This window comes from Carassius auratus, chromosome 34, assembly GCF_003368295.1.
Source record: "Carassius auratus strain Wakin chromosome 34, ASM336829v1, whole genome shotgun sequence".
Taxonomy (NCBI): domain Eukaryota; kingdom Metazoa; phylum Chordata; class Actinopteri; order Cypriniformes; family Cyprinidae; genus Carassius; species Carassius auratus.
The window spans coordinates 866,251-890,231 of NC_039276.1; the positions used below are offsets into that span (position 1 = coordinate 866,251).

The following is a 23,981-nucleotide window of genomic DNA, read 5'->3' on the forward strand; positions in this document are numbered from 1 at the left end:
AAATCAGTCGTGTCTCTGTCAGCAGTTGAAACTTCATTACAACACGACAAAAATAAGAAACAATCTGATTAAAAATGATTGACTCAGCATTCAGATGTTTCTCAGGTGGAGGATTTATTTATCTGGAAAAGGTTTAATTAATGTCAAATACTAAAATTTATATTCTATGGAAATGCACATTAATAATGTAGTGGATACTACTGATTTATATAGAAGCCTCTATTTTTAATTTAAGAGATTCGATTATAGAAATAAAAGGCATATAGGTTACAATGAACTGTGCTGTTAAAGGGATAGTTCACTCTCAAATTAAATTTTGGTATGTTTTAGCTTACCTCAAGGACATCCAATATGTATGTTTCTCTGTTTCCTCAGTATTTCCCATTTTGATATTTTTAGGTCCAACCAGTCTTGTCTGTGACTCACATAATGGATGTCTATGGTCACCATCTCAAAGAGCGTGCACAGAGGAGTCAAAATTAAACAATCCCCCATCGTAAGTACACATTGATGACCTAACACACGAAACGAGTGGTTTGTGTAAGAAAACGAACAGTATTTATATAGTTTTTACCTCTTAAAACAAGGGGAGTCCGCCTTTAGGTACTATGCTGCCCACAGTTGGAATCAGCTTCCAGAAGAGATCAGATGTGCTAAAACACTAGTCAAATTTAAATCTAGACTCTAAACCCATCTGTTTAGCTGTGCTTCTATTGAATGGGCACTGTGCAATGGCTGAACCAATTGCACTGTATTTTATGTATTCACTGTATTTTGTGTAAAAGAATTTTCTATTTTTAACCATTTTAAATTCATTTTAAATAAGTCCATCTTTAAATAATTTCCAAAGTTTTAAAAATGCTTGTTTATTTTTGTATTATTTTTCTTCATGACTATTTTACTTTCTTTTATGTTAAACACTTTGAATTACCATTGTGTACGAAATGTGCTATATAAATAAACTTGCCTTGCATTGCCTCTGTATTATTTACATCTAAATCCTTTTTAATCAATTTAATTTCATGTGGACCCTGATAATTATGGAGGTTTTCTAAGACCTACTCACAATGTTGCAGGCAGTGTTGGGGGTAACACACTACAAGTAACGCAATTTATGTAATCAGATTACTTTTTTCAAGTAATAATTTATATTTAATATTTATATAAATATTTTAATTTACAAGAAAATATCTGAGCTACTGTACTTTTTCAAATAAATAACACCAGTTATGTTTTTCCCCATTTATTAATTGAAAGCTCTCCTGTCCCAAAGTTGAGTGAAATCAGGAGTAAGATGTTACTTCAGTTGAAGAATAAATGTGAACATGCATTGATTCATCTAGCTCACAAACAAACAAACAAACAAAAAAAAAAATGGTTACAAGCAACTCAGAAAATGAAGCAAAGCTGTAATGATATAATATGTTAAAAAATACAAATATCCTTTATGTATTTAATCCCATTTTATGAACCCCTTATCAGGTATACCACTATTTTCGGCATGGGGAAAAATGAAATGGGGAAATGAAATAAAAGACCCCAAATAAAGAGCTTTCTGCTCATGAGTCTTTAGATACATAATCAACATATGTTCACAATGCTGACACTTCAAAGTTTAATGTTCAAGAATCAGAATTACTCAGACTCTTATGATAATAGTGATATATAAGCTCAAACATAAATACAAAAATAAAAATATTAAAAACATTTTTAAAATATATATTAAAAAATATATGTTGATGTAGGACTATTTTCATGATTTTCCCACTTTAGCAAGTTAAAAAATATTCGTTGTTTTGTTTATAAACCTGCTAATAAAAACGTGGTGGACTGAGACATTTCTTGTGACAGCCGAAGAGGATCTTGAGAAATGTGTTATTGCATTGCTGATTGCTCTTGAAAAACTTAAAGATGAAATATACAAAAAAAAAAAAAAAAAAATATCCAAACTTTTTCAGACTACTGCTTTAAAGTGGTGGAACATAGTGCAGAACAAAGTGCAGCCATTAAGTTGACCCAACAGGATATTGTGTTTCAATAAGTTAATTGAAAATAAATAAGTAAAAATAAATAGAATTAAAAAAAAATATTACATCTATACAATAAAAAGGGTATACCTGAATGAAAACTATGCATATCTTTTGTATTTACATTTACATAAACATATTTGCATACTATACTTTGTGATGTACATAATGTGAAATCTCATATTTAATGAATAGGCACATATTGATTAGGTCAAATCGATTAACCCTGACAAAAGTCCTTGATATTCATGAAATTAATGATATTCTTTTTAAAATATATGATTATTTAAATAAGTCTCATTTGTAGGCTACACCCATGATTGTTTGTTTATTTACTTATCATGGAACATGTAGGTATTTTCATTCTTAGAAAAATGAAAATAACACAATAAAAATAAATAGAATGAAGAAAACATTACACCTATATAATAAAAAAGGTATACCTGAAAGAAAATTACACATTTTTTTAGGCCCATTAAATTCAATGGCTGATTTTAATAGGTGATTTCATATACTAATGTTAATATAAACTCATTACTGGTCTGAATTTCAACATTAGTATGTTATCATAAGCTATTAGTCAAAATGGATTAGGGTCCTTGACCAATTAGAATGAAATGCATCCAAACTAGATTAAGGGGCCTCAATTTTTTGCCCCTTACAAGACATAATGTTATAAAAGGGAGAAAAAGTTCATCTACAACAATTAATCCCATGTTTTAGCTCTTTATCTTTCCATTCTTCCTTTTGTGTGACTGACTCAAGTTAGTATACTGCTGCTGTCACTTGAAAACTTTAACCCCCCCCCCCCACCCCATGGCAGAAGCAGACAAAGAAGAGGGGCAGTAGAGCTGTAGAAAGATTGCTCTCATCTCCTCCTTTTGATAGATTTATTCCCTATCAAACAAAGGTCTACTGTACAGTAGAGATGTCAGTGAAAGAGTTAATTTATATATATATATATATATATATATATATATATATATATATATATATATATATATATATATATATATGAACATTTATTTTGAGTGTAATGTGTATTTTGAATATCTGTAATTCAACATTCATTTGCCATGTGTTCTACATGTTCACTGGTGTATTCTGAACTCATGCAAATAATGTAGCATATTAAATACTAAGCTCTCCAATATTGAATATATTTGTCATTTAAAACTTAAAACCGTTTTTTCTAAACAGATTTATTGTTTTTCTACTTAATCTGAAAACAATGTATTTTATTCATTAAAATAATCTCATGAATAAAAGTAAACCGTTAATGCACTTGTTTTGTTATTTTTGACCCAGATAGCTTTTAACCCAATCATTGGGTTAAAAATAACACACATTTGGGAAGGTGCTATTACCCATATTTGGTTTACTTCTTGGGTTATTTTTAACACAACTTTTTCCAGTGAGTGATCAGAAACTTAATCATCTTACAACACTTACCAGGAAGAGACGGACTTGTTATTTCTTCTTTCTGTCACTGATGTTCTTCTCTTTGACAAAAGCAAAGAAGAATCAGTCATCAGAGGACGAAACGCGGTCACGCCTTCTGCGCTTCAAATCTATTGCGCGTCTACTCGGCGGTGCGTGGTACATTAACGTGTGAGCGCTACAGTCTTCAAATAAATCCTGCTTCGGTTATCATATTTATTCATATTTATATTCACGGCCTTCTAATTATGTTTTTAACAGTTTGTTTTACTATAGTTATGTTTCATTAGCGGTTGGCAAATCAAACTAGAGCCACTTCCTTTTTTCATGTGGAATGCTGCTAAATTAATGCATAATTTGGACATGTTTTGTATAACAGTTTTATTTTCTACTTACATTTAACAGTAGTCTACATCAATTGAATCCGTTTTTTTTAATGAAGGAATTAATCCACGTTTTAAGTGTTATTAGTGCATGTCATCATTCAATATTTATATTTACGTCCTATTTAAGTTTTCACCGTTTATTTTACAATTTTTATTATTATTATTTATTTTTCTTTTTTCATCTGGAATGCTGCTATCATGTTTTGTACAACAGTTTTATTTTCTACTAACATTTAACAATATTCTACATCAATTGGATATATATATGGTTTAGAATGACGGAATTCATCCACGTTTTAAATGTTATAAGTGCATCATTCAATCTGTATCTGCTATTGGATCAGGCAATCAGAAAAAATAAAAATAAATAAATCAATCAATAAATCTAATTGTTTTCTGCAAAACTCCACCAGACTGTTGTTGTAAATGTCCCCTAATACTACTGTATCATTCTTTAATAATTGCATGCCAAATTATGACAAATGATAGCTTCATCATTATACAATAAAAGTTGGAAAATGAATTCCGTCACTTAAAAAAATAATAATAATAATAATAAGAAAAATATAATGGATCTAATTGATATAGAATATAAAATTGTTGTACAAAATAATCCAAATTATGCATTCATTTATCAGCATTCCACATTAAAAAAGGAAAAAGTATACAGCTTTGAACCCTAAAAGACAAATAAAAACACTATTATAGTAACATAAATGGTGAAAACTTAAATAGACGGCCGAGAATATGAATATGAATAAATATGACAGCCGAAGGTGGATTTGCTAAAGAAGACGGGAGCGCCTTTAACACGCTCGCACGTTGATCTACCACCCACCGCCGAGTAGACGTGCAATGAACTTGAAGCGCAGATAGCGTGGCCGCAGTAGAGGACGACGAAGAGAAAGACTTTGAAGAAGTTTGTTTCTGAACAGACAGCAGATCTTTGTGATTCTCGAGGTTATTCATGTTTGAAACCGTCGTTCAGAAAGTGAAAGTAAAGTTTAGGTTGCTGGAGCTCAAACAGTGAAAATGGCTTCATCAGCTGAATATGACTATAATTGTCCCGTGTGCTGTGATATATTCAAGACTCCTGTTATTTTATCATGTTGTCACAGAGTCTGTAAAGAGTGTCTTCAACAGTTCTGAAGAACCAAGAAAACTCAGCAGTGTCCTGTCTGCAGGAGAAGATCATCAAAATCTAGTCCTCCATTAAATCTTGCATTACAAAACTCGAGTCGTTCATGGAGGAGAGAAATGAGAGTCGTTCATCAGGATCTGAGGAGATCTGCAGTTTACACAGTGAGAAACTCAAACTCTTCTGTCTGGAGGACAAACAGCCGGTGTGTGTAGTGTGCAGAGATTCAGAGAAACACATCTGTCACACATTCAGACCCATCAGTGAAGTTGTTCCCTCGTATAAGGTAGGACAAGTGTCTCTTGTTTCATTTATAAAGAACAATAATTAGTCAAACACAGATATCATCACATTCATGCACTCAGCATTTCTCTTTGCTGTTTACTGACATAAACTTTTTTCTGTTAAAGTGTATTTTGTGTTAACTCAGGTTCTGTTTGTTTTATGTTTACAGAATCAATTTAGTGTGAGACTTACACAAAACACAGCACTGTATGATCACTGTATTCTCTTCACTGTAATGTAATATATGTGTGTGTGTGTGTGTGCTGGTCATATAATTAGAATATAATCAAAAAGTTTATTTATTTCACTAATTCCGTTAAAAAAAGTGAAACTTGTATATTTTATTCATTCATTACACACATAATGGAATGTTTCAAATGTTTATTTCTTTTCATTTTGATGTTTATAACTGACAACTACGGAAAATCCCAAATTCAGTATCTCAGAAAATTAGAATATTGTGAAAAGGTTCAATATTGAAGACACCTGGTGCCACACTATAATCAGCTAATTAACTCAAAACACCTGCAAAGGCCTTTAAATGGTCTCTCAGTCTAGTTCTGTAGGCGACACAATCATGGGGAAAACTGCTGACTTGACAGTTGTCCAAAAGACGACCATTGACCCCTTTCACAAGGAGGGCAAAACACAAAAGGCCATTGCAAAAGAGGTTGGCTGTTCACAGAGCTGTGTCCAAGCACATTAATAGAGGCGAAGGTAAGGAAAAGATGTGGTAGAAAAAAAAGTGTGCAAGCAATAGGGATAACCGCACTTTGGAGAGGAATGACAACCCATTCAAAAATGTGGGGGAGATTCACAAAGAGTGGACTGCAGCTGGAGTCAGTGCTTCAAGAACCACTACGCACAGACATATGCAAGACATGGGTTTCAGCTGTCGCTTTCCTTGTGTCAAGCCACTCTTGAACAACAGACAGCATCAGAAGTGTCTCGCTTCAAAAAAGGACTGGACTGCTGCTGAGTGGTCCAAAGTTATTTTCTCCGATGAAAGTAAATTTTGCATTTCCTTTGAATATTAGGGTCCCATAGTCTGGAGGAAGAGAGGAGAGGCACACAATCCACGTTGCTTGAGGTCCAGTGTAAAGTTTCCACAGTCAGTGATGGTTTGGGGTGCCATGCCATCTGCTGGTGTTGGTCCACTGTGCTTTCTGAGGTCCAAGGTCAACACAGCCGTATACCAGGAAGTTTTAGAGCACGTCATGCTTCCTGCTGCTGACCAACTTTATGGAGATGCAGATTTCATTTTCCAACAGGACTTGGCACCTACAGTGCCAAAGCTTCCAGTACCTGGTTTAAAGACCATGGTTTCCTTGTTCTTAATTGGCCAGCAAACTCGCATGACCTTAACCCCATAGAAAGTCTAAGAATGCAGAAGAGCTGAAGGCCACTATCAGAGCAAACTGGGGTTTCATAATACCTGAGCAGTGCCATAGACTAATCGACTCCATGCCACGCCGCATTGCTGCAGTAATTCAGCCAAAAGGAGCCCCAACTAAGTGTTGAGTGCTGTACATGCTCATACTTTTCATTTTCATACTTTTCAGTTGGCCAAGATTTCAAAAAAATCCTTTCTTTGTATTGGTCTTAGGTAAAAATTAACATTTTCTGAGATACTGAATGTAATAATAAAAACACCATAGTCGTCGTTAAGAAGGAGGCGGGAATCGGCGCACAATCAAATAACACTTTAATATTCAAAATAAACACAAAACAGCGCACCATGCCCTTGCGGACGACTGGTGCGCATAAATAAAAACCAAAACATAAAATAATATCCCAGGCCTGGTACTCTCTCGTCCTTCACTATAGTCGCTCCAGTTTTATATCCTTCCATCTACTACGTGGGACTCGATACCGGCGGTGGGGCGCAGGTGCAGCTCATCTTCAATCACTACACCTGGCCTCACTCCTCGTTCTCACGCCTCTCGGCCCCGCCCCACTCGCCACACTGAATTTTGGGAATTTTTCCTTAGTTGTCAGTTATAATCAAAATTAAAAGAAATAAACTTTTGAAATATAAATCAGTGTGTAATGAATGAATATAATATTCAAGTTTGACTTTCTTAATGGAAATAGTGAAATAAATCAACTTTTTGATGATATTCTAATTACCAGCACCTGTATATATACATATAATTTTATATATTTTTATTTTGTTCAATTCTAGGAGGAGCTCAATACAGAACTGAAGTCCTTACAGGAGAAACTTCAACACAATGCAAAAATGAAAGGAGAGTTTGAGAAAACAGTTCAACACATCAAGGTGAGGAAACAGAATCAATCATTTTCAGTACAGCTGTAGCATCATTAAACACAATTATGAATAGTTAAGCTGGCTTGAGAAAGCCAACTTACTGAAATCCTATTTAAACTTCTTCTGAGACAAAATTTTAAAATGTATCTCCTCCTAGAGCTTTCAAGCTAGAACCACCAAACTCTGGTGAGACCTTCAGACTGGTCTGACTCGGGTTGCTATATCTTTTAACTGATTTGGATTCTGGTTTTCGTAAACCACACTACCAAAATCACCTAAAATCCCATGGACTTTCTTTGAGGGGATGCAAACTTTATACAATAAGACTTATGATGTGTTTCAGTGACGTGATACAGCCAAGTATGGTGTCCCATACTCAGAATTTCTGCTCTTCATTTAACCCATCCAAAGTGCACACAGACAGCAGAGAACACACACAAACCGTGAACACACATCCGGAGCAGTGGGCTGCCATAGCAGCCCTACTGAAAATACAGCTAAAACCAGCCTAAGCTGATCGATTGCTTTGGCTGGTCTCCCAAGCTGGTGAGTTTTTAAGAACTTTTGGCCACTGTCACGTTGGTTTTTAGCCATTTTTTAGCTGTTGTTTTCCTGAATCAACTGGTTTTAGCTGGATTAGCATTGAAATGTTATCAACATGCTAGTAACTTACTAATCAGGCTAGAAACAGGCTATTAACATGGTTTTAAAGTGGTTTTGGATACTGTCACGATGGTCTTAGCTGGTTTTTACTTAATCAACTGGTTTTAGCTGGTTTTAGACTAACATCACACTTGGTAGACAAGCTAGGAACATGCTAGTCACCTGCTAATCGTTATCAACATGCTTGTCACTTGTTAGTCATCCTAGCCACATGCTATTCACTTGCTAGTCATGCTACCAACATGCTAGTCATGCTAGCAGCATGCTAGTCATGCTAACAACATGCTGGTCACTTTGCCAATCATGCTAAAACATGCTTGTCAAATTCTAGTCATGCTAACAACATGCAAATCATTTGCTAAACATGCTAACAACATTAATAACATGCTTGTCACTTGTTAATCATGCTAACAACATGCTAGTAACTTGCTAAACATACTAATGTAACCCCTCTCTCCCAGGTCCTCGCCGCCACACCTCACACTCGCTCTGAGTGGGCCTCCAGTGTGGGAGGCAGACACGCTAACAAGAAGGCTAAATTACCACAACCACTAGCATCTGTCGCTAGTGCGTATCTTAAGATGAGTGAGGATTACCTGCACAGCACTTACTCGCTGGCCTCCGTTACACTAACAACTTGCCAATAACATGCTAGTCACTTGCTAATCATGCTAACAACATGCTAAAGACATGATAGTCACTTGCTAATCATGCAAATTACATGCTAGTCACTTGCTAATCATGCTAACAACATGTTACAGACATGTTAGTCACTTGCTAATGATGCGAATCACATTCTAGTCACTTGCTAGTCATGCTGGGAACATGCTAGTGACATACTAGCTTCAAACTTTCTGGCTAGGCTTTTTCAAGGCAACTTAAAGTTATACCATCAACTTTACCATCTAGTTATTATTATTAACTTAACGATCTGCTATTTAAACATTATTATTATTATTATTATTATTATTATGTTGGCTTGGCACATACCATTATGCTTGTGACGTAGTGATTCTGGCTATGACAGTTAACTCAAATCACACTTCACAGAACAGTACAAAACAAAACTTTTTTTTCTCTTATTCTTTTTAATGTAACTCAAAATGGGGCTTATTTCTTTTTACAATATCCCTTGCTTCAAAGCATGTTAAGTTACAGAACAAATAACCAAAAATAAAGCATCTCATGAATGGATTCACCATATAGGACAGCATGCAAGGGATCATTTGTCTTTCAAATGAGTGAGAATAATCCCCGGGTCAATGGGTCAAGACAACATCAATAAATTTTCAAACAGTAACATTACTTCGGTGCATCAAGTCCATAACTGAACCTAACTGTGTGTGTGTGTGTTTGTGTGTGTGTGTGTTAGATGTCCCATGGACCCATCTTTTCCGATAGCCATTGATGATTAATTAGCTTAGTGGAGATAAATGAACTTTAAGGCCTACCTGGAGTCCAATGCACAATCTGGATTTGCAGTCCGGCCAAAACACCACAAATTCACTCAAAGTTACAGCGTTCCAATCCCGCACATTTCAAACACAGCTTATAAATGAATGGCATACCAAACCTGTGAACACTCGTCCACTGTGCAGCCAGCGAAACTTCTTTAACACCGTAGACTTCAAGCTTGTAGTTTCATTGTCAGCAGCTTTACTTCACAGCACTTACTGTCTGCTAATTCAGCTTTCATATGGCCATTCATATGGCCACACCACGAGGAAAGGAACAGCTTGCAGGAATTATAGAATCCAGGCACTCCTCCACAGCCATGATGCTTACTTAAGACAGTCATCTCCAGTTCTGTTGCTTCATATTTTGCACATTTTAAACATCTACTACCTTAGGGTGACCATGTGAGCCATTTTCCCAGGACGCATCCTTGCCAGGATTTCTATATTGCCTAAAACATCCAAAGTAGTTTAACCAATAACATGCAGGTACTGTACATAATCGACCAATCATGGCGTGTGAGAAGGTGAGATCTACAGAGAACGATCAAAGCAATGCAAATACACGTAACCTACATGTTAGGTGTGTTCGTTCGTTCAACCTGAAGCATTGATGCACACTGATCATTGTATGACACCAAAGTCTGCTCTGCTCTCTTTAGCTTTTATGAATGTCATACAATGATCGTTCTGCACAGTGAACACAGCCAAAACCTGGATATTTTAGGCAAAATATAAATCCTGGCAACGAAGCGTCCTGGGAAAATGGCTCATATGGTCCCCCTATACTATCTCCAGGCAGTTCAAACTTCTGACCATCGGTTCAGCAGACAAAAACTCAGCGGACACAACTCTCAACACTAACGTGCACACACACACACACACCTGTTTTAAATTGATTTGATTTCTCAATTTCTTCCAGCTGACTGACTCCTCCCACTTGATGCATTTTTTTTTTTTTTATTATTATTTTTTTTTATCAAACCAAGACACCTAACCCCAGCTGCTCCCAACTAGCTGGATGGTGCCTTGAATGGCTGACACTGCAGTTGGTGTGTGAATGGGTGAATGTAAGGAAATTTGTAAAGCGCTTTGGATGGCCAAGCGGTCTGCTGAAAGCACTATTTAAATGCAGTCCATTTACCCTTTAAAAATACAAGTAAATAATAAAATTTCCTTCACACTGACAAGCTAAACCAACATGGCTCATTAATAATTGATGTCTGGCCAGATACAGTGAAAAAGACGAGAGAGAAATCACTGATGCAATCAGCGAATGCAATCTCATAATAAATGCATTTTTATAGTTTTCAGAACTTTTTAAATATTAAAAAATATTAAAGCGAATGCACACAATCCACCCATTAGAACACAACAATAGCTAAATGTTTGTGAACTGTTAAAGTGAGAAAAGGAACGATTTGCATCTGCAATCTGACAGTGTGAGACTTCTGAACACTTAAAGGGAAAAAAGTCTACATACAGAAACCTACTGCCTTTTACATTAAAACAATGCGGCAAATCAACACAAAACAATTAGAAGAACATATTATACAGATGAAAATGATTGTTTATGAGTGCTTGTGAGATTTTTCTTTGTCTAAGGGCTGAACATCACATCGGTTGCTCTGCACTCCAGAACATCTGGCTTTTCAGCGCCAGAACCAACATATGTTATTATTACCGGGTCAGATCTAAATAAAACATAAAACAATTAGAGCAATGTATTATATATATTAAAATGAGTGCTTGTGAGATATAACATCGATCTCTAGAGCTCCAGAGGATGGGGATTCTGGCTTTTCGTTGGTAGAATGGACAAATCACGTCCAATATTATTTAAAAATGCATAATATCTTGGCGAATATAAATGAAAACAGCCATGTGAAAATGAACTGTTGAGAAATAAAGTGGATCATGATACTGGATTTGTATATTAAAGTGACTGCTTTTACTAGCTGCTTTCTTCCATTTTAATCTATAGTAAAACAGAAAATCATTCGTCCTGGCTGCTTTTTTTGTATGTGTGTATGTATTCATGTTTTTTTTTTTTTATTAATCTATATTTATTTGAATCAGTGACATATTATTTTACATTCGATTCATCCATTTCTGCATCTAAACACCTAGGGCCCTATCTTGCATCCAGCGCAATTGACTCTGTACACCAACGCATGTGTCATTCATATTTTGCAACCGCGCAAAGCGCGCTTTTCCCTCCACAGAAGCACGTCGCTAAACTAGTGAATGAACTTGCGCTCCCTGGGCGGTTCAGCGCAAAAAAGGAGGCGTGTTCCGGCGCAAACAATCCCTGGTGCTATTTTGCTGTTCCATTAAACAATTGCGCCACTGACCAGAAAAAACCTAGTCTAAAGTCAGTGGCGCGTTGCGCGTTGTTCATTATGCTATTTTAAGGGCGCATGCTTGACCATAATGTATAGCGTGCACAACGCGCATACACTTTGCTCATGTAATCTACACAGATGCAACAGTTATTTTTGCAAATCATAAATTGTTACACTAAAAAAATATTAACACATGAGATGACGGAAATCATTGTGAAATCTTGCTTACAAATTATTCAGGCTAATTTTAGTAATTAAGGATCAGACCTGTTTGCCCGATAGTGGCAAGACATATATGTATATAAGGACATCTGACAAATTTGTTTGTCCGTCAAGAACCAGGAAAAAAAAAATCGATGAAACAATTGTAGCTATTTCCTCCCACGCCTGTTTAACCGACGCTATTTTGGGTGGGTTTCTCCCATCCCCATACAACACAACTTCTCTGTCTTTCACTGCTCTTACAAGAACATCAGTCTCCTCGGCTGTGAACCGCTCCTGGCGTGCGCCTGGTAAATACGCCATAATAATAGCAATCCATAATGGAACTTGCGCACCTGCTTTTAAAGGGAATGTTGGATGACGCTCCGATTGGTTTATTTCACGTTACGCCCAAACCACACCTATGAATAATGAAGCTACTTCAGACAAACCCATTTTAGATTTGCGCCGGGCGCAAGAGCCATTTATCCCGCCGGGAAAATAGCAACAGCGCCGAGACCCGCCCACAAAGTTACTTGCGCTTCGCGCTTTGACACTTGCGTTTCAGATCGTTAAAATAGGGCCCCTAAAACCCCAAAACATGCTCTTTTATACTATTGTTAGCAATTTCTTTATCGTCCAAATTAACTGGTGTTCACACGTATATTTTCGTAATAAACTTGTTTGTTAGATTACTGTATAGACAGTTATAGTGGTCTATAATAAATATTAAAATGTTTTTTCAAGCTGCTTAAAATGCTTGAAGTAGGCTACTTTTTGAAATGTAAATGTAAAAAAAACATTGGAAAGCAGCCATATTTACGAAAAAGTGCTTAAAGGTGCCATATGCAGAAATTGAGGTAAAAATATCCATAACATGACCTACACGCATCAAAAGAATGAGAAGATATAAGGGCGATGATGTCATTAAAAAAATGTCAAGTTATAGTGCTGCAGAGATATCAACCTCAATTAGCATTAACATTACTAGCCCCGGCCCGACAGGTGTTGTAATACCAGTTTCGGCCGTGGGAGGCGGTATGCGGGCAACATAACCACCAGCCAACCTGCAACACACGAATAACTCGCAGGGCGTTCCTGAACCTGATGTCAATCGTGTGGAAAGTACAGCCCACTACTTTCAGTTCAGAGAAGAGAGCGGAAGGATAGCTGAAGCCCTTGGCAAGAGACCAACACCCGCTACAGGGAAACAACCGCGCTCGGAATCACAAATCAAATCCAATAAGAATACCAGAGTAAACATCGGCACTGCTTTTAATCGCTGGAGACAACTGATGGACCTGAAAGAAATGAGGTTCGACTCCGAACTTGCAAGTTAGATGCTGTTAGTATTTCGCTAGAAGTTTGTTTTATATGTTTGTGTATTTGTTTTCGGGAAGTTATAACATAGAAATGTATCGAAGGCTGTGCGATAAATGTGCTAATGTTAGCGATGGCTAACCGTAGCTGCATTTGATAATTAGCTAGCTATAACTTAACGTTACCCATTTTATTATATAGGACTGTGCATGTCTTTACTCATGTACATCTCATCAGTAAAGACGCTCCTGTAATTAGGAGTATATCTCCAGCACGTGTGTTCAGATCAGGATTGCCAGGTTTTCACAACAAATCCTGCCCAGTTGCAAAATTTTTAATCTAGTAATATTTAATATAATGATTCCAGTTGATTATTTATGTAAATGATAAGCAAGCAATCTGCTTATATGTTATATGTCTGCGTCCGAGTTTCTCTGGGATCTAAATGATGTGATATGTTTATGTGTTGATGTGTGTTGATGGAGTTGATTGAAGTAAATGTGTTTTGATATTAGTCTCAAGCTGAGGACACAGAGCGTCAGATTAAACAGCAGTTTGAGAAGCTTCATCAGTTTCTCAGAGATGAAGAAGAAGCTACAATCACTGCACTGAGAGAGGAAGAGGAGCTGAAGAAGCAGATGATGAAGGGGAAGCTGAAGGAGATGAACAGACACATCTCAGCTCTTTCACACACAATCAAAGACACAGAGGAGATGATGAAAGCCAGTGACGTCTGCTTTCTGAAGGTCTGATTTCAGATCATCCATTGATTGATTGATTGATGATTGATTGAGTTCTTGATGATCAATGGTGTGTTTGTTCTGCAGGAGTTTCCAGTCACGATGGAAAGGTGAGTGATCTGCTGGTTTATCTGCTCTCTCTACTTCTGATCCAAAACCACTGCAGTTCTGATCTTGAATGTTCTTCCAGAGTCCAGATCTCATCACTGCCGGATCCACAGAAGCCTTCTGGAGCTTTGATTCATGTGCCACGTTACTTGTCATATTATCAGAAGGAGGAAGATCAGTAATAAAATCCACCCCTAGTTGTGACCACAGGTGATTAGGGACGGGCAGAGGATGGAGCTTGCCTGATTTTAGATTGCATGGGCTTTTATAGATGGCGCTGTCTGTACATCTGTTCACATACCTTCTGACATCAGAGGCCATGTTGGGCCACCAAAAGCGTTCCCTTAGCAATGAGAGGGTTTCATTGACCCCCGGGTGACCAGTGCCAAGAGAAGTGTGAGCGGAGTGAATAAGTGGAGTACGCCGTGTCCTGGGGATGTACTGGTGTCCCGGTGGGCAACCTGGCGGGGGGTTGGTAGCAGGATTGGATGGAGGAAGGGTTTCAGCAGACCAGGTAATGGGGCTGATGATGACTCTTTCTGGGAGTATGGTCTCTGGTTCCTCTAGGTTTTCTTCGGGGGCGTCACACCGGGACAGGGTGTCAGCCTTCACATTCTTAGCCCCTGGGCAATATGAGATGGTAAAGTGGAAGCAGGTGAAGAATAGCGCCCAGCGGGCCTGTCTCGGATTTAACCTTTTGGCGACCCGAAGATAGTCAAGGTTCTTGTGGTCAGTGAGAACCAGAAAGGGGTGTTTGGCTCCCTCCAGCCAATGACTCCATGCTTCCAGGGCCAGGTTGATGGCCAGCAGCTCACGGTTGCCGATGTCATAATTTACTTCTGCCGGGTTGAGCTTTCGGGAGAAGAAGGCGCATGGGTGGAGGTGACTGGGATTCCCCTGCTGCTGAGATAAGACCGCTCCCACTCTGGTAGTAGAGGCGTCGACTTCAATGACGAAGGGTCGATTGGGGTCAGGATGGACCAGGAGTGGAGCGGTTGTAAATGCCTTCTTGAGGTAGTTGAAGGCCTCTGTGGCGGCTGGAGTCCAAGAGAGTGATTTTGGTTTATTCCGGAGGAGGCTAGTGAGAGGGTTGGTGATGGCACTGTAATTTTGGATGAAACGTCTGTAGAAATTGGCAAAGCCAAGGAATCGTTGGAGTTCTTTGATGGTGGTAGGAATGGGCCAATTACTCAAAGCATTTACCTTCCCGTTGTCCATCCGGATGCCACTGCTGTTGATGTTATTACCAAGGAACTGCACTGAGGGCTGATGGAAGGAGCATTTCTCGGCCTTGAGGTAGAGCTGAAAGGCCCTCAGGCCGACGATGTTCACGACGATGTTCCACTAGGCTCTGGGAGTAAATGAGGATATCATCAATGTAGACGAGGACGAACTTATGGAGGAACTCCCGGAGCACCTCATGGATGAAATCTTGGAAGACGGAGGGGGCGTTAACAAGTCCATACGGCATCACGCAGTATTCATAGTGGCCAGCAGGGGTGATGAAGGCAGGTTTCCAATCGTCCCCCTCATGTATCCGGATTAGGTTGTAGGCGCTGTGGAGGTCCAACGTGGTGAAGAAGTGGCACCACAGAGATGTTCCAGGGCAGCTGGGACAAGGGGAAGTGGATATCGGAACTTGACAGTTATGTTATTAAGAACCCGATAATTGATACAGGCTTGTAAGCCTACGTCCTTCTTTTCTACGAAGAAGAAACTCAAAGCAGCAGGGGAAGTAGATAGACACATGTAACCCTGTGCCTCCTTGATGTACTCCTCCATGGCCTTCTCCTCCGGAAGGGAAAGGGGGTAGATCCTTCCTTTAGGCACTAGTTCACCCGGAAACAGATCGATGGCACAGTCCCACGGCCAGTGTGGAGGCAGCTTGGAAGCCCGTTTGGGGCAGAATACGTCACTGAAGGGGGCATAGAATGTCGGGATGGAAATGGATTGGTTTTTCACTAGTCTCTCAATAGAGGTAGTACAAACTGCAAGAGGTGCAGGGGTAGGTTTGACTTGGACAGGACAACCGGTGATGCAGCTCTGGAAACAGGAATCGCCCCACTTCACGACTTCGCCCATCTTCCACGAGATGACAGGGTTATGCTGCTCCAACCATGGGTGCCCTAGGATGAAGTCAGCGGTGGATTCCTCCAGAACCAGCAGGTGGATCTCCTCTTGGTGCAGTAGTCCGGTTCGGAGGGTAATGGGACCCACACTATGACGCACACATCTTCTACTCAATGGCCTTCTGGTTATTTTTTGGACCTGGTCGGCAAACGGCTTTACTGTGGTAGCGAGTTTGAGCTGACGGCAGAGGGCGCCTGAGATTAAGTTGCCGGAGGACCCAGAATCGAGGAAGACTGGAAGAGAGATGTCAGCGGCAGTAAGTGTCACAATAGTGGTGAGTGGCACGGACGGGGCATACAGAGGTGATGTGCCCCGGGGATGCACAGTAGAGGAATAAATTATGGGCCAGCCGTCTGACTTTCAGATGCAGTGAGTCGATAGGAGTCGACTAGCATAGGTTCGTTGGCTGGTTCTGGGGAGCTGACGGCATCTGGTTGGCAGAGTGGCGAGTTGGAATATGCCTGGTCCTGAAGCTCTTCTAGGCATGACTGCATACGAGTGGCGAAGCGGATCGAGAGTTCGATGGTATCCTCATATGCAGCGAGATGCAACCGCACTCAAGGTTCCAATCCCTGATGGTATGTAGTCAGCAAGGGCTGTCCATTCCATCCAATGGTGGCGGCTAGAGTCCTGAACTGAAGAGCATATTCATTGACAGACATTTTTCCCTGTTTAAGGTTATACAGCTTTTCACCAATGGACGAGTCCCAAGTTGGTCTGCCAAAAACTTCTCGCAAATGGTCGATGAAGCTGGAATAAGACTGGATAACTGGGTAATTCTGAGTCCAACTTGAATCGGCCTAATGAAGTGCTTTACCTTGCAGTTAGGATATTATGAATGCTACCTTGGATCTCTCATTGGGTATAAGTGCGGTTGCATCTCCAGGACCAGCGAGCATTGAAGTAGAAAACCACTGCAATCCTCGGCCGAACCAGAGTAGGGCAGGTGAGGAAGTGCTGGCATTGTTGGAGGAAGTGCTCGCTGGTGTCAGGGATGTGGGTAGAGTGGTGAGTGTCCAACGTAATGCGTCGATCAGGTCTTGGAAGGGGTCCGTGAGGCTCATGATTGTGTCGATCGGTGTTGGTCCAGTCTTCTTTTACAGAATACCACAGGAGGCTGAGGATAACAGAAAGACAGTTTTATTCAGGCACAAGCAGAGGAGCGGGTAGTGCTGGGTAAAGTGATGTGGAGGAAGGCTGTGATGAATGGATCCGTAGTAGAGGGGTAGAGACGTCAAAGGAGGGAGGTGAACCACACACACACGGAGATGACTGGGAACTTCTGGAGATCGCTGGAGAGAGGTAATTAGAGATACAGTTAGTCCTTAGAGATAGCATAAAGGTAAGACCTTGTTGCGAACGAGACCGGACGCTGACTGAGTGCGTGTGTGGTATTTGTAGTGCAGAGGTGATTTGATGTCGATGAGGATCAGGTGGAAGTGCTCAGTACTCAGGTGAGGGCGTGCGCTGTGATTGAATGGAGGTGGAACCTGGCGTGTCTGTAACAGGAACAGGAGAAGATGGCATTCTTTCCATCTCCACAAGGACTTGTACAACGGCAGATCAACAATGTTTGTCGAGAACAACTAGTGATGTATAATGCTATGTAGCATAATAAATACACTTATTATTTGCTTTTTTATTTTATATAAGAAGGTGTAATATTAAAATATATTAAAGTGCACATAAACACACACAAAACTCAAGTACATATGAAAGGAGAGGTTCTAGCAGACAAATCACAGTGCTTGTAGTCCGCATTGAATTTACGAGCTGTTAGGCCGGGTTCACACCGCAAGCTGCAGCAGAGCAGAAGCAGCGCGTATTTTTTTCGGTGCCCATGTTAACAGATGAGAGCGTTCACACCGCACGCAGAAGCTGCGCGGCAGAGCGTTGCAGAAGCAGAGCAGAAGCAGCAGTGCCGCGATCGTTTCGGCCCTGGGTCTATTTTTGCAGCGCTGCTGACGCTCAGTTAAAGTGAAAGTACACCTTTGATGGACAAAATAAATATGATTTCACACAAAAAGTGCTCTAACTGCACAAAAAAAAGCACATCTAGGGTGTTTTAACAAGAACTAGAGTATGTTACGAAAAGGAAATTAATATAAAAAAATATGTATAGAAGATAAAGTGACCATGGCCAAAATGATCATGATCATGGCCAAAATACACATGTACTTTTTTTTTTGTATTTTTTTTTTTTTTTTTTTTTTTTTTTTTTTTACAAAATCTGTTAAAGTACTTACAGTTCTATCCAAAAATAGACTTTTTTTGCCGAAATACAAAAACAACTTTAAATAATTTATATTGCTAGCTTAGCCTTGGAGATTTATTTATTATTAGGCCTAGTTATTAAAAGAATACTACTATGTATTGGCAGAAGAACGGATGTCGTGCTAACAATCATAAACAACAGCACGTGGTGTCACAGGCGGTGGTCTTCAGAGTGCACCTGGAAAGACAATAATGGACGACACTCGTCTCATTGTGGAAGTTGAGAAATATCAAGTTCTTTATGATCCACACAATGTACTTTATAAAGACTTGCAGGAGAAGGAAAAGGCATAGGAGTTGCAGCGGCTCTTATTGCAGATGGTAATTAATTTTATAGTGTTTTTGACGCTTTCGCTGGCACACGAGCAAACAACTCAATATTTGATTCAAAATTTATTCAATTGGAACCATTTATTTACAATTTCTAAATTACACATAAGCACACAAATAACAAAAGCAGGTGATATGCATATATAATAAACAAGTAAATGCTGATTTCAAGATGAGCAGGAAGTCAAGGCTGTGAACCATCTACAATACACATAATTTAAAACCGTTTATTAAATTGGTTTTCAGGGTGTTTTTTGGTAAATTTGATTGCAAACAAACCCAGTGACAAGATGGTAATATGCACCATGTTCTCTCCTACGTCGGTTAATGGGATGAACCCAAAGTCTGGGTCTTTTTAGTCTCCTTAATAACAAATATAGCGCGATGGCCTTTCTTCTATCAACAACACGTACTGCACGGAAAAAAAGACAGCAAAACAAAGATCCAACAAAAGTAACAATTAAATTATTAATTAAAAAAGCTTCTTGCCTAGTCTTTTTATTTAAATGTATTTTAAATGGGAAATAAAGCAATGCGAACGTACCCATTATAGAGCACTCTGACCAAAATCTGCTGTTCAGTTGCGCGCTGCCTCCGCTGTCGGTGTGAAAGCAAAATAGGCGCGCGCTGCTTCTGCTCTGCCTACCTGCTGCTAACGCGCTGCTTCTGCTCTGCTGAAACTTGCGGTGTGAACCCGGCCTTAGACTTTTGGAAAAGTGCATGGCAGGCTCTGGCATAGGTTTCATACAGAAGCATAAATCAGCCTTTAAAGTGATAGTATTCCTAATGAAGTACCTATCCGTGTCATTGATGTTAACCAACAAAAGATGTTAAATAACTGTACAAATGTTAAGTAAAGCTACTGTATCTGGAAAATTTGTTTAATTTGAATCTCTTTCATATTTGTCTTATTACCCTATTAAAGGGTTAGTTCACCAGTAATCAAAATTATGTAATTAATAACTAACCCTTATGTAGTTCCAAACCAGTGAGACCTCCGTTCATCTTCGGAACACAGTTTATGATATTTTAGATTTAGTCCGAGAGCTCTCAGTCCCTCCATTGAAGCTGTGTGAACGGTATACTGTCCATGTCCATAAAGGTAAGAAAAACATCATCAAAGTAGTCCATGTGACATCAGAGGGTCAGTTAGAATTTTTTGAAGCATCGTCCAAAAATAGCAAAAACTACGAATTTATTCAGCATTGTCTTCTCTTCCGTGTCTGTTGTGAGAGAGTTCGAAACAAAGCAGTTTGTGATATCCAGTTCGCGAACTAATCATTCGATGTAACCGGATCTTCTTGAGCCAGTTCACCAAATCAAACTGAATCGTTTTAAAACGGTTTGTGTCTCCAATACGCATTAATCCACAAATTACTTAACCTGTTAACTTTTTTAAAGTGGCTGACACTCCCTCTGAGTTAAAACAAACAAATATCCCAGAGTAATTCATTTATTCAAACAGTACACTGACTGAACTGCTGTGAAGAGAGATAACGAACAAAAGACTGACTCATTCTCAAGTCAAGAACCATTTCTGTCAGACGCGTCCGATTCGAGAACCGAGGAGCTGATGATACTGGGCATGTGTGATTCAGCGTGAAGCAGACTGACACAGAGTGTCTGAACCAAACTGATTCTTTTGGTGATTGATTCTGAACTGAGTCTGTGCTAATCTTATGAGCCCAGGTAAACCGAAGGCTTGAATCAAGGGCAATCATCGCCAATGACGCCATTACGTTGAGCGCAAAAGAACCGGAGAACCATTTTCTTCAACCGGTTTATTGAATCGAACTGTCCGAAAGAAATGGAAGCTTTAGCCTAAGTTCTGCCAGGAAGACTCAATCACTTCGTCACTAATTACCTTCATCATTATCCAATCACGTCTTTATACTCCTGTATAAAAGATCGTACTTACACATGTTTGAGTTCGCAGATGCCGACGCGACAACAACCTCCACCCTCCCCACCAACACCAGGATGGTCCTGTCCTTACCTTCCAGGGGGGTCTGCTGTGCCCCTGCCTTCGTCTTCAGGCAGGAAATGCAGATTCGCTACCCTCAGATTACGAACCATGGACGGGGCCTTCCGCCAAAGAAATTTATAATCGTGCTCGCTGAGCTGTCAATAAATGTATGCTTCGTACATTCTTCTATCTCCCGAGTCTTTCTGGTAGAACTACTGGTGATACTGGAGGGAGTGTCAGCCACATTAAAAAAGTGTACAGCTTAAGTAATTTGTGGATTAATGCTTATTGGAGACGCAAACCGTTTAAAATGATTCAGTTCATTTGGTGAACTGGTTCAAAAAGATCCGGTTAAATTGAATGATTCGTTCGCAAACCGGATATCACAAACTGCTGTGTTTTGAACTCTCTCACAACAGACACGGAAGAGAAGACAATGCTAACTAAAGTCATAATTTTGCTATTTTTAGACCAAAATGTATTTTCGATGCTTCAAAATATTCTAACGGACCCTCTGATGTCACATGGACTACTTTGATGATATTTTTCTTATCTTTCTGGACATGGACAGTAGCCCATACACACAGTTTCAATGGAGGGACTGAGAGCTCTCGGACTAAATCTAAAATATCTTAAACTGTGTTCCGAAGAGAATCATATTATGGTCATAATTCATAATAATCTGTGTGGTTCACTCTTGATCATTATATGAACATCAGAATAACAGCAGCTGTTGATTGTGTCTCATCAGCTCCTTTGATTCTGGATCCAAACACTGGACATCCACGTCTCGTCCTGTCTGATGATCTGACCAGTGTGAGACTAAGCATGAACAATCAACCTCTTCCTGATAATCTAGAGAGATTTAACTATTATCCCTGTGTTCTGGGTTCAGAGGGTTTTAACTCAGGAAAACACTGCTGGGATGTGGAGGTTAAAGAAAGTCCAGTCTGGATACTTGGAGTAACTACAGAATCAAACCAGAGGAAGGGAGGTGTTTTCTTTAACACTGATGTCTGGAGTGTGACGAACAGATGTTCTGACAGGCTTGGTTTTCGTGTTAAACAGAAGCTTGAGCGTGTGAGAGTTGATCTGGACTATGACAGAGGAACAGTGTCATTCTCTGATCTTGTAACTAACACACATCTACACACATTCACAACCACCTTCACTCACACACTCTTTCCTTTCTTCTGGTGTGGTTTCTCTCTGAGGATATTATCATTCAATGGTCAATAAATGTTACTCCTGTAGTAATATTTAATCAATATCACAATTTCAATATTTGTTCAGCATGAGACTCAAAGAATAATTGTTTATTTCAGTTAAATGATAATTTTTTCATTGATGTAATATACATACTTACTATAGAATACTTTTTAAAAACTGTTTATATCGGTTTATAATCTCTGGGATTCTGAACAAAGTTTGAAAATAATAACAATTGCTAAATATTTTTTTTTGTAATATTAATAATGTGATTATATGATTTTAATAATTAAAGGTTAGATGTTTGGTCATGATTGTCACAGTGCGAAAGAGGCGAAGACGCAAATGCAGGCAGAATGGTCCTCTTAATACAAAAATGAAACAAAACTAACAAAAACCACCCAGAGGGGGACAAACAGGCAGGCTAGAAACTGTTCTACAAACAGACATAACATCATGATGGAAAACAACAGATCAGCACAGGATTACAGACACCAGGAGAATAAATAGGGAACCTAACAGGGAGACACAGGTGTGGCAACTAAAACAATAATGATGTAACTAGATGGGTGGGGTCAGAAAATAGACAGGATAGAGCACATGGCACCAAATAAAACACAACACTCACAAAAAGACAGTGCCATCTGGTGGCCCTCCCAAGCATAACAGCTGAAGACTGTGACACTGATAAGTAGGGTTTAATCATGGAAATGCATTGAGTGGGAACCCTGAGAAGTGATTATTTATGTTTCTCAATAAATGAATGTAATTGACTTGCTTGTTTAAATCAGCTGTGTTTCTGTCAGCAGTGGAAATTTCATTACAACATGACAGTCATAAAAATATTGATTAAACAATCTGATTAAAAAGGATTTACTCATTATTCAGATGTTTCTCAGGAGGAGGATTTATTTATTTATTTATCTGAAAAAAGGTCAAAATTAACAAAATTAATGTCAAATAAAATAAATATTCTATGGAAATAACATCTAAATTACACTATGATTTATATACAGGCCTCTTTTTTAATTTAAGAGATTTAATAATAGAAATAAAAGGCATATAGGTAAAAATGAACAAGTTTGAAATGTGCTGTTAATTTGTTGAATGAATTAATAACTTAATGAATTATAATTAATTTAAATAATGACAGCAGCTTTCTGTCCCGATTCTCAGGTATTCATCTTACCTCAAAGTGTCTTTAACTTCAACAGAACGAATATGAATCAGCTTCAAGGACCTGAACTCTTTGGTTTATGTAGTAACACGTCACGTGATCGACCATCAGCCAGCGGGGTCACATGACACTCATCAGCCATTAGGATTGCCGGAGAGCGGCTTCATCAAAGATCATGAGAAGCACCTTGAAACTCATAATGTTTCGCGTTATTGCTTGTTTTGTTTCTTTTTATCGAATCAAGATTTCTGGTCGCTGAAGCCCGATGTGTTGAGAAGCAGCTGCAGGTGAGACCAAGCTGCTTTCAACTCATATCCTCGGTTTTAAAGCTCCAGTTCACAGCATTACAAACACAGATCTGTTTATTTCTGTTAGGATTTTACCGGGGGGGAGAGGAGGCAAAAGTGACACAGAAGCTGCTTGGAGTTAGGTGAAGGGTGCTTTATTGGCACACACACATAGTGACATTCCCCAACACACGGTGGAAAAGTAACAAAACAATCAAAAAGAAAATAA

At 39.0% G+C, this 23,981-nt stretch overlaps 1 protein-coding gene across 1 annotated transcript; it reads left to right on the top strand.

Moving 5' to 3' along the window:
• Nucleotides 1–4,168: 4,168 nt before the first annotated feature.
• LOC113052894 (tripartite motif-containing protein 35-like) lies at nucleotides 4,169–23,061 on the top strand. Its single transcript, XM_026217350.1, has 7 exons — nucleotides 4,169–4,813; nucleotides 4,972–5,277; nucleotides 7,462–7,557; nucleotides 14,047–14,277; nucleotides 14,359–14,381; nucleotides 14,462–17,963; nucleotides 21,831–23,061. The coding sequence occupies exons 2-6, from the start codon at nucleotides 5,098–5,100 to the stop codon at nucleotides 14,559–14,561; spliced, it is 630 nt and encodes a 209-aa protein (XP_026073135.1). The 5' UTR covers nucleotides 4,169–4,813; nucleotides 4,972–5,097; the 3' UTR covers nucleotides 14,562–17,963; nucleotides 21,831–23,061.
• The last annotated feature ends 920 nt before the right edge of the window (nucleotides 23,062–23,981 follow it).

Bases quoted from the DNA above. Each gene is read 5' to 3' on its own strand.
- LOC113052894 (XM_026217350.1), top strand. From the start codon at position 5,098: ATGGAGGAGAGAAATGAGAGTCGTTCATCAGGATCTGAGGAGATCTGC. The intron at 14,278-14,358 runs GTCTGATTTCAG...TTTGTTCTGCAG, and splicing joins GTGACGTCTGCTTTCTGAAG to GAGTTTCCAGTCACGATGGA. The intron at 14,382-14,461 runs GTGAGTGATCTG...ATGTTCTTCCAG, and splicing joins TTTCCAGTCACGATGGAAAG to AGTCCAGATCTCATCACTGC.